The 11,884-nt window shown below is 45.3% G+C and overlaps 1 protein-coding gene across 1 annotated transcript in view; it reads right to left on the bottom strand.

The window, feature by feature from the left end:
* Nucleotides 1–8,429, bottom strand: part of RNF149 (ring finger protein 149) — a 101,226-nt gene extending 92,797 nt beyond the window's left edge. The window contains exon 1 of the mRNA XM_030201433.1: nt 7,724–8,429. Within this exon, the coding sequence (XP_030057293.1) occupies nt 7,724–8,171 (448 nt within the window). The 5' untranslated portion in view covers nt 8,172–8,429. The remainder of the gene's footprint in view (nt 1–7,723) is intronic.
* Between the last annotated feature and the right edge of the window lie 3,455 nt (nt 8,430–11,884).

The following is an 11,884-nucleotide window of genomic DNA, read 5'->3' on the forward strand; positions in this document are numbered from 1 at the left end:
GAAATGTTATATTACAGAGAGCAGCAGGGTAACTCAATGATTAATTTTGGGTTTTACATTTCTAAGGTACTGTTGGGGCTGAGCCCCCTATTCCTCTACAGGAAGATCAGATAACTAATAAAGCCTGGAATCTATATAGAATGGGACAGAACCCCAAGGTGAATTTGGAGTACACACTGTTTCATTTGAAATGATAATTTTATAGCGGGGCACCTATTTTATAAAAATAGTATAAACACCTATGTGTCTTTATAAAATAACATGCCAGAAATCTCCAGAGGCAAGACCAACTTAAGAACATAAGAATAGCCATACTGGGTCAGACCAATGGTCCATCTAGCCCAGTATCCTGCTTTCAACAATGGCCAATCCAGGACACAAGTACCTGCCAGAAACCCAAATAGCATCAACATTCCATGCTACAAGTCCCTGGGCAAGCAGTGGCTTCCCCCATGCCCATCTCAATAAAAGACTATGGGCTTTTCCTCCAGAAACATGTCCAAATCTTTTTTAAAGAAACACAAAAAGCAAACACCGACGGCGTTTGACATTTTGTACGGCCAATCAGCACACTCTGGGTAAGTTTTAAAACTCCTTAAAGTTTGCGTCTGTATGCAGCACAAGCGCTAAGTTATAATATACTCACCTAAAGTGGGGTGGCGCTTTATTCACACAATGTATGTGGGGGCACAAGGTATGTGTTGTCCGACCTATCGAATCACTTCGCAACATGGCTTATGTAGCTTATTTGCCCAGTTTGGACTATACACAGAATGCGACAGACAATCTCATTAGGTCCCCGTTAACGGTGTTGCGAGGTATTTTAAAGCTGGTCTCCTCCAATTTGGAGGACTCAATGACGTTATCCGTTCATTTATCGATGCATTTCTATGATATTGTACTGCATGCAAACTTTGCCCATCCTGTTTTGCTTCATTAAGCACTTATTCTAATCTTATCTTGTATGACATTGGGCTGTAGTGCATTTCCGTGGTATTGCGCATATATCTATAGATGCAAAATTACTCATCCCTTCTTTACATCAATATACATGCATTTTAGACAGAAAACCTTTTTTGTGTTCTCTTCTTTACAATAGGAAATATACCCTGACTGCTTGATTGAACTTATATGTTTTTACCTATAGGATCTTTTTGGTAAGACTGTTTCTGTTGGAATAATGTGTCTTTTTTTGTGGCACACTTATACAAAAATATTTTCTGTGGTCCTCTTGTGTTAAAAATTATTTCATATATATATTAATATTTTTTAATTTTTAATTTGAACTGTTTGCTTATTTGCTGATTTTAATGAATTTAAATGCTTTTTATGAATTATTTATGTTCTTTTACACATCCATTATTGTGTCCATTTTTGATGTTATCCTAAACTGACATATTTTCCTGGACTAATATATTTATGTGTTTCTATGTTAGGCCCCTGAGGTAGGCATTTGTACACTGAAACACGGCCCATGTCAGGTCATTTTTTGGAATAAAGGATTACATGTTTCCCTTTCCTGAAGGCTCAGTGTTTGCTTTTTGTGTTTCTGTTGATTTTTGTATGCTGTTACCCTCTCTTTTGTTGCAAATCTTTTTTAAACCCAGGTATGCTAACCGCTGTTACCACATCTTCCGACAATGAGTTCAAGAGCTTAACTATTCTTTGACTGAAAAAATAATTCCTCCTATTTAAGTATTTCCATGCAATTTCATTGAGTGTCCCCTGATGTTTGTACTTTTTGAACAAGTGAAAAATTGATCCACCTCCACCTGCTCCACACCACTCAGGATTTTAGTCATCACTTTTCCAAGTTGAAGAGCCCTAACCTCTTTAGCCTTTCCTCATATGGGAGCAGTTCCATCCCCTCTATCATTTTGGCCGCTCTTCTTTGGAACTTTTCTAATTCCGCTATGTCTTTTTTCAGATACGGTGACCAGAATTGAATACAATACTCAAGGTGAGGTTGCATCATGATGTGATACAAAGACATTATAATATTCTTGGTCTTATTTTGCATCCTTCTAATTATTCCTAGCATCCTGTTTGCTTTTTTTGGCTGCTACAGCACATTGGGCAGAAGATTTCAGCATACTGTCTACAATAACACCTAGGTCTGATTCCTAAAGTGGACCCTAGCATCAGATAACTATGATTCAGATTCGGTCCGAGTGTGTGTGAGGGGGAGGGCGGTGTAGTGGCTCTCCCAGGCCCAGCTCTGTCTCTCTGCAGCCCTGATTCACAGAAACAGTCCAGAGCTCACTATACAAACAAGAATATTCATATTCTAGTGTCCCTTCAGTAACAGCAGTGCCAACGTCCTCCACTGTCAGGAACACTGTGAAGTAATAATATAAACCTCTGCAAGAACAACACTGACAGCCTATGTAGCACACCTGCCACATCATTACAGTCAATGGAGAGTAATTTTATACTGGGGTGCCTATTTTTAGGCTCCAAGTAGGTGTCTATTCAGAGTCCACTCTATAAAGAAAAGTAGGCACCTATCCTCCGTTGTAGAATACTAACGTGGCAGGGCTAATACATGTGCATATTTTAAGCATGATCACTTACACCAGCCATAGAGCTGCTGTATATGCTCACATCTAAATAGCTAAGAACATGTAAATTACAGGATTCTGTATTTTGCATACATAACTGTGTGCTCCGCCCATGCTCTGCCCAACCTCCTTCAAACTATACGCCATTTTTTTAGAAATGTGTGATAAAAAAACACAAAACATGCAGAGAGGGTAATACAGCATACATAGAAAGTATACAGACAAAAAAAAAAAAGCAACACTGGGCCTTCAAGACTGGGACAAAAGGAGTTCTTTATTAACAGGTCACCTGTTAATAAAGAACTCCTGTTGTCCCAGTCTTGAAGGCCCAGTGTTGCTTTTTTTTGTCTATTTAGAAATGTGTGGCCAGAATATTGGAATTGCTGTGCATATGTGCACGCCTACATGTGAATATGCCAGTATTGTGTGCACTCTTGAATATGTAGATTGTAAGCTCCTTGAGCAGGGACTGCCCATCCATGTTAAATTGTACAGCGCTGCGTAACCCTAGTAGCGCTTTAGAAATGTTAAGTAGTAGTAGTAGTTTAAAAAAAGGTTTGGACAAGTTCCTGGATGAAAAGTCCATAGTCTGTTATTGAGATAGACATGGGGGAAGCCACTGCTTGCCCTGGGATTGGTAGCATGGATTGTTGCTACTAACTGGGTTTCTGCTAGGTACTTGTGTCCTTGATTGATCACTGTTGGAAGCAGGATACTGGGCTAGATGGACCACTGGTCTGACCCATTATGGCTATTCTTATGTTAAATGTTGGTGCCTTCCTTAGAGAATTTCCTGCTCACTGCCAAAACTCAAGCAGCAGCAACTCTGCTCATGAAAAGCAGCCACCAGGCATGAGAGTCTACACCTCCCAATAGGAACAAGCTGAACTGCTCCAGTTCCTTCCACAGAAATTACACACCAGCAGAATTCCTCAGCCTGGTCACATTAGTAGAACACAGACAGCCCCGTACCTAATAAAGATCACATTAGGAGGGGGCAGCAGGATGGGACACAGGCTCTGCAAGCCACCTTCAAATCTAATGCATTTACTGAGATGAAGTAATTAAGTAAGTCCAAAAACCAAGTACAGTAACACACCTGCACTATGAGGGCTTCCGCAATCACCACCTTGATTGATGCAATAAATGAATTACCCATTTGTTAACAGACTTCACAAATGGACAATACGGATTCATGTTATGCTGGCTTGAACGTAATACCCCTCAAACTGGCTGGCACATGTAAGAAAATGAGGCAGGTATTTGATATCTTCTATTAATATTTTATGTGCTATACTATAATGAGTATGTTTAACAATAGCAGCTGGAGTTGTAGGATGGTGCCTGGGAGCTGAAAATGAGGAAACTGCATCTGGATTCCCTTATCCACCACTTTTCCACATGACCTGAGCCAAACCTCCCTGTGCACCAGTTTAAGATGGAGGCTGACACTGTGCAAACACAGGACTTGCCCTGAATATCCTTTTGTACTCTGACGTCAGGTGCTACCATTTTTGAAGAAGAGTTCCTGACAAAACTGCAAGCTTAGGAGGTTGTGGTACCTTTTATTGGCCTAGTATAAAATGATTTAATAGAACATGAATTTTGGCATGCAATCTACATATGCCAACGACGGTGAAATTTGACTAGCACCCTTCCCTTCCTGTCCATAAGCTAGGTTCACTGAAAGAATGCTCAAGGCTTGCTTTTTTAATTCCCATGGCACCTAAAAAACTGAAGCTTTATTACAAAGAAACAAACAAAAAAAATCAAGTTGAAAAGTGAACAAAGGCACATTTCACTGAGTGAGTGGGTAGATGAACTGTTTGTGTGTGTGTGTGAGTGAGTGTGTAATTGGATAGGCAGTGACTGTATGAGCGGTGTGGGGTGTATGCATGAGTGGGAGGTGTGTGGGTATGTTAGCTCCGGGGGGGGGGGGGTGTACATGAGAGTAGCAGAGGAGGGGATATGAAAGATGGAAAAAATGTGGAGGGCACATACATGAGTGGTGGAGGGGTACGTGTGTGAGAGAGAGTAGCAGGAGAGAGGGGTACGAGTGATGGAAGGTATGGGCTGTTTCTTTTTAACATTTTTATAAGAAATATAGCAGAAGGACTGTCTGGTAAGGTTTTGCCTCTTTGTGCATGATATCAAAATCTACAGTAGGGTAGACACTCCTGATGGTATGGGTAACATGAGGAGGGACCTAGTAGCGCTTGAAGAATGGTCCAGAATTTGGCAGCTAAAATTTAATACTAAACAATGCAAAGTCATGCATTTAGGCTGCAAAAACATGAGGGGGAAGTACAGCTTAAAAGTTGAAGTACTTTTGTGCATGAAAGAGGAGCAGGACTTGGATGTGAAAATACGTGATGATCTTAAAGTGACCAAACAGGTAGAACAGGCAACAGCAAAAGCTAGAAGGATGCTATGGTGAATAGTAACTTTACTTACTTGAGCACATAGTTATGGAATGCATTGCCGCGCAACATAAAAATGATTTACGAACTAATGAACTTCCGTAAACTATTGAAGACCCATCTCTTTAACAAGGCATACCACAAAGATCAACCAATGTGAATATACACAGCTCCTCCACATATATTCAGAACTGTCTTGTTATACTACTATCATGTTTTATCATTATCATGTTCCCAAGATCCTTCTGTATCACTAATTGTCTATCTTCTAATATATGTCCACTATACATGATGTATTGTAAGCCACATTGAGCCTACAAAGAGGTGGGAAAATGTGGGATACAAATGCAATAAATAAATAAATGGCCAGCAGGAAAAAGGTGGTAATGCCTCTGGTGAAACCTCATTTAAAGGACTGTGTACAATCCCATCGTATCTTCAAAAAGATATGAACAGGAGACAGTGCAGAGGGGTGGCTACTAAATGGCAGCACGGTTGCCAGATGGGTGGTTTTCCCGCCCAATTGGGCGGTTTTCCACAACCCGCCGTGGGAAACTTTTGCCCGCGGTGGGTTGCGGTTTTTTGGGCTCGTTTTGTATTTTTTGGGCGGATTTTGGGGCGTTTTTTTGGCCTGCGGGGGTGGGGCTAATGGTGACAGAGGCGGGGTTTGTGACGTTTTGGGCGGGGTTTGGTGACGTATTGGGCAGGGCGATGATGGTGGGGGCGGGGCTGATGATGGTGGGGGCGGGGTGATGATGGAAGGGGTGGGGCTGATGACGGCGGGGGCGGGGGTGATGACGGAAGGGGCGGGGTTGATGACGGCAGGGGTGGGGGTGATGATGGAAGGGGTGGGGTGTGTGCGGTTTTGTGTGGGAATTTTTTTTTTTATTTGGCAACCCTGAATGGCAGTGGTTTTCGTCATAAAGCATATGGGGACAGACCTTAATATGTATACTTTGGAAGAAAGGTAGGTGAGGGGAGATATGATAGAAACATTCAAATACCGCTGTGGCATAAAAAGTGAGTCTCTCGATTGAAAGCAAGCTCTGGAATGAAGGGGTACAGGATGAAGGTGAAAGGGGACAGACTCAGAAATAACCTCAGGAAATGCTTCTTCACGGAAAGGGTGGTGAATTCATAGAATAGTCTCCCAGTAGAGATGATGGAGACAGAAACTGTATCTGAATTCAAGAAAGCTCGGGACAAGTTCATAGGCTCTCTAGGGGAGGAAGAGATAGTAGATGGCATGGATAAGACATACGGTCTTCATTTGCCTTCATTTCTCTATGTTTCTATGTGAGCGGTGGAAGGAATTTAAGTGGGGGAGGGTGGGGCTGACAGTGATGGACTGGATGTGTGAATGGTGGTATGTGTATGTGTGTGTGTGAGCAAGAGAGAAAGAGAGAGCAGCGGTAGGGGGTTATGAATGATGGAAGGAAAGTAAATGGTGGAGGGATGGGGTGTCAGTGATAGCGGGGATGTGTATGTGTGGTGGAGGACTGTGTGTGAGTAGAAGTTGGCAGGTGTGTTGCTGACAGGGGTGTGTGAGAGAGAAAGAGAGCAAGGAGGGTATGAGTGATGGAATGGGAGTGGTGGAGGGAGTTAAGCAAAGGAGGGTGTGGTGTCTGTGAAGTGTGAATGGTGTAGGCACTTTGTGTAATTGTAAGTGTGATGAATCATACTTCCTCTCCTCTCCTTTTATTCCCTCTCATCCACCCCTTGCTTCCTCTCATCCTCTTTTCTCTTCACCTGTACCTCTACTCCTGCAGGAGTCCTGCTCCTCTTCAGCTACTGTAGGCCTGCCATCTCATCATGTACCAGATGGGAGTTAGGGACTTTGCTGGCAAGCACCGATCCCACTGGCGCCTGGGGACCTTGCTGGCTCCAGGTTCTTTCTCCACCCATGATAGCAGCGCCAGAGGTGAATTCAGTGTTTGCCAAGGATATTCCCAACCACTGGAGCCAACTCCATGGGTGCCAGTGGAAGCCGAGCAACCCCAATATTGAGCAAGCTCGTCCACTGTGCCCAGGGAGGGATAATTTGCACTGGTTTGGCACCCTCAGTCATCTTGAAATGTTGGCACCTATGCTCCCAACCCCTGCCAGCACATGACGAGGTGCATTCCTCTTCTCTGATGGGCAGCTGAAGTTTCAGCTTCAGTAGAACGCGCACTTCTGAAACTAAAACTTCCTGCTACAGACATGTGGACACGCAAACAGATGGACTGACCCTTGACAACAACAGGTGCTCTCATTTGCACAATAGATGTCTAAAAACAGGCCTTGGGGGTCCTCATACGCAATTCTCCCTGCTTGTATTACACCTTTCTACAGTCACTCAACTGCCTTGTCTGGGGTATTCATGCAAAACTATGACTTACTCTTAGGTCAGAGTACAGCTAATGCAAGGCATAACCCTCCTATTATACAAGACATAGGCAATGGAGCTGGGTAGTTCACCTGATTGATATTTTATCCCACAGGGCATCAGCATCTTGGAAGCCTTGATGGGGTATGGTCTTAGGTCAGGGGAGCTGGCTCTGTGGGTGCCAGTGCCCCAATATCAAACTACCTCCTTCACTGTGTCCAGGGAGGGGTCATCTGAATTCTAGATGGCATCCCCAATTATTGTGAAATGTTGGTGTCCAGGGCTTAGGTTGGTTAGTTTGGTCCCCTTTCAATCCTGATCCCAACCCTAACCCCAAAAGTTTTCCACAGCCCCTGATTCAAGATTCAACTTACCAATGTGGGACACAGGAACGGTGGCATTGCCGGACTTTGGCTCGTTGTAGATGACCACCGCCGATGCCATCTTCCTAGCCGCGTTGACCACTTTCTCCTTGAATGTGCAGCCCCCTCTGGCCACCAGCGCAATCCAGGGCTCCCGGCTCAAGGCTGCCCCTGGCGGCGTGGGCACATAGTACTCGGTGTCCGTGGCGCAGCCCTCCAGGCTGTCCCCCCGCGGGATGCCCACCCAGCCCTGCACATTCTCCTTGGGCGAGCTATCGCCGTAGCGGCCGCTCTCGGTGCTCTCCAGCAGGGTCACGTTGGAGCCGGGGTCGGTGTACACGGTTTTGACGAAGGCGGTGTACCACTCCTGCGAGCGGGACGAGGAGGCGGGCAAGCCGGCGGCCAGCAGCAGGCACAGGGCGCAGCACAGCTGCCCGGGGCGCAGCCCGAGCCCGGCCATGCTCCGGCCGCTCACAAATCCCGATCCCTCCGATCCGAGTGGATCCGGCACTCGGTTCCCTCGTGAGGTGCAGAAGGAAGGAATAACGAAGGAGAAACAACAGAGGAGGCGGCGAGAGACAGCCACAGGGAGAGGCGGGGCGAGAGACAACCACAGGATGGAAGGAAGGAAGAAAGGAAGAAGCCTCTGTGCAGAGCGCCAGCCAGACTACAATAATTTCCTTCTCTACCTCTCTGCTGGGCTGCTCCTGTCAGCCGTAGATAATAATCCTAAATCTGAATGGCTGCGGCTGCTGTGTGGGTAGCACTCCTCCTCCCCACCCCCGGGACATGGCTCTGTGTGTGTGCATCCCCCCCCCCCCCCCCTCCTCTCTCTCTCCCTCCCTCCCTCCCTGACAGCCCTATGATTTCAGTTCTTTTTGAGCTCAGCCTTTCACCCTAGTGCCATACTAAAGCTGGCTCCTTGTTCCTGGCTGGCTCCCTTTTCTACCACTGACCCTCGATCGTTGTGCAGTGTGATTGATTGCTTTCTGAGTGACAGTTTTCCCATCGTTTTGCAGTATGGATTTATTGCCTTTTCATGGTGACAGTTTTCCCATCATAGTGCAGTGTTGAATCATTGCTGTTTCAGAGTGACAATGGCCGTTTTTCCATTAGAGTGCAGTGTGCTGTTTTAGGGTGACATAAGAATGCTCGGAGGGTGAAGACAGTGAAGACACACACAATTTGCAGACAATGCAGAACAAGTGGCCATCTGAGCTTTAAGAAAAGTGACGGTATTTTGCATTAGCCAGGGCAGAGTATTATGTAGAGCCAGCAGATTTTATGAACCTTTATCATTTATACCACCAGCACCCCACTTAGGATGGGAGCTGCAGAACCAGAAGTAAAAAAAAAACAAGCAAGAGACAAGAGTGTCTAGCACAGAGCCTGAGCATAGCATATGCTAGAGCGCCCCCTGCTGCCATACATAACATCACCTCCCCCAGGTAACCTAGTTGGCCAGTGACCAGAACCAGTGACAACCGCACAGAGGTCTCTCTAGGCCCCCACCACACTCAGCTGGTGATTTTGAAGGTTGCATGCTGATAAGTCATGAGCTAGTTCGCAGATGTGTGTTATTGTTTGCTGGCTCTCAAATTTGGAACACGTTGCCAGCTGTTGTTTTTGATTGAAAAAAAAAAATCCACCTTCTTTGCTGAAAGTTACGATCAAAATCGTAATTTCTTGTCGTATACGATTGGGTTTTGTAAGTGTGATTAATTCCAGATGCTGGTTCGTTTTACTTAATATTGTATGTATTTGTTGTACTCATGTATGTCTGGTGTTGTAATAGTTGTGTGTGGGTGGTTGTTTTTTTTTTTTTTGTATATCGGCTGTCTGATGGGTTGAGTGTGTCTGGTGCCACCCGATGCGCTTCAAGACCTGGAGTGAGCGTGTCTGGTGGAATTAACCCAAACAACATACGTTTAAGAAAGAAATGAATAAAATCCAGCAGGTGGCATTGAAAGTGCAGTTGACACCTTTCCTCATCCTCCTCTGCAAAACTTTGGAGAGCTCACAGGCAATCTTTGGTGAGCCACTTCCCCCTGACTCCACGGCATTTTTAAAAGGTGAGAACCGGCATTTCCTGTCTCTCTCGAGAAACAAGACGTGCCTGTTCTCGCCTTTTAAAGTGCTGTGGAGCCTATGGCAGCAATGGCAGAACGACACAGCAATGGGAGCAAAGGAAGAAGCTCCCACCACTTTGAAGGCCAAGCCAGTGAGGGAACATTTTGGCACCCTTAAACTTGGGTTCCCTTATGCCAGCCCCCCTGCCTGCTACAAAGGCCCATGATGATGGCACGCTATTAAAATTCATGTTCTTAATTGGTAAGCCCCAGCATAGCCAATCTCTACCCCCTCCCAAAGAACCCAGAACTTAAAAGAAAAACCCCTTTCTGTTTGCAGTAGGCAGACGAAAAATGTCTGCAATATGTGATGTATTTGTGAGGTAGAGGCTGTTTGTATAAAACTTTCCCCCCGCCCCCCAAAAAGAAATAAACATGCTGTAGAATTGCTCCCTGCAAAGTGCCATAATGCAAGGAGTGCTTCTTAACTGGTTGCTGTAAGTCCCAAGGTATTGTCTCGGTCCCATCTTTGTATTCAAGACTCAAAATGTAAACCGCTTAGAACTTATTAGGGTACAAACAGTCTAGAAATTCCAAATAAAAAATAAACTAAAAGAAAGCGCTGAGATGGCAAACAGGTACTTTTCAGTGACTGGGCAGCAAATCAAACTCCAATTAAATTAGGGTTGCTTTTAGTCATGCTGGGATCCACAAAGCCCATGTGCAGGCTGGAGCTTATTCAGATGTAGGCTTGGGTGCTCTGCAACATAAGTGCCTTAGTTGCTCCCCTCTGCCCACCTAATGCTTGCCCTGAATGAGATCATCTGACCTGGTCATGTCCCATCCTGAGTGAACCTGCCCCAGATGTGACCAGCAGCTCAACTTGTTCCTTGTCACTGTGACTCAATATGCTGGTCTGGCCACTGTGCAGGCTGAAACTCAAAGAGGCACCCCTACCCCTAATCCTGTGAATCCCATAAACAGGCTGCCACTTTCTGGTGGAATAGTTGATACAGCTTGCTCTAATGTGTCCATTTCTTCCCCAGTAGAGAACTCCAAATCTGCTTTCTTATCATGCTGCTGGTTAGTTGCACAAGGACACAAATTGTGTGAAAAATTCTAAGCAGCTGCAGCTGACCCTCAGCTTGGAGAGGACAAGTGTGTGGGCACCTGCGCTATTGCTTGCCATTCTGCTGGGTCCAGGGCTGGTTAGACATTCAGGGGCCCAGGGCAGAAACTGGGGAGGGGTCCTGAAAGCTGTTCCTCAGCCTATGCCTCTTTCAGCTTGAGGCATGCTTGGGACTCCCTATGGTATGGGGACCAAGGGCAATTGCCCTGTTCGCCACCCCCTAATGCCGGCCATGGCTGGGTTGAGTCTTGCAGCTCTCCCTCCCTCCCTTTCTCCATTTTACCTGCTGGAGAATTTAGAGATGTTAAGGGTAGTCCATCGCAAAGTGGAACATTTACCATAGCACGGAGAGTGATTAAAGGCCAAAGAAGGTATGCCTAAAGCATAAATATGACTGTTTCCCACAGATTTGGAGCTTAGCTCCCAAGACAGCCCAAACTTTAGGCAAGACTAGGTAGTAGCCTAGGGCAGCAGCTTCTGGAGAGCAGCAAAGAGCAGCTGCAGCCAAAGCTAAAAAAAAATAGATAATGAGAGCCTCACAGACTTTAAGACTCATCAGTGCATACTCTTTTCCTGCAGGAAGAATGGGCAGTTTTCAAATAGTTTATTTACCCTTGCAAGTGGCCTTTGGAAGTCTAATATTTAAAAAGTATGACATCCTAATATGCAGTTCTATATATTTTTCTGGGAGGGATGGTGTTGAGATGATCATGATTGTTGAGATTATCAAATCTTTGGTGGTGGGGGGGAGGGGAGACTGGTGCTAGAGGTCTAAAAGTTAAGTGAGAGGGGCTGCCAAGCTGCAATACTCTTGCACCAGCCTTGCCAGATCCTACTGTATGCATATAAGGAATTACCACCAAGAGAAAGGATCTTAAGAGTCCTTGTGGACAATCCTCCTCATTGTGTAACAGGTCACCTAAAGCCAGACACTAATAGCACATGTAAGTTATAAAATATTAACACTTATGTACG

This window comes from Microcaecilia unicolor, chromosome 4 (assembly GCF_901765095.1).
Source record: "Microcaecilia unicolor chromosome 4, aMicUni1.1, whole genome shotgun sequence".
Classification (NCBI taxonomy): Eukaryota; Metazoa; Chordata; class Amphibia; order Gymnophiona; family Siphonopidae; genus Microcaecilia; species Microcaecilia unicolor.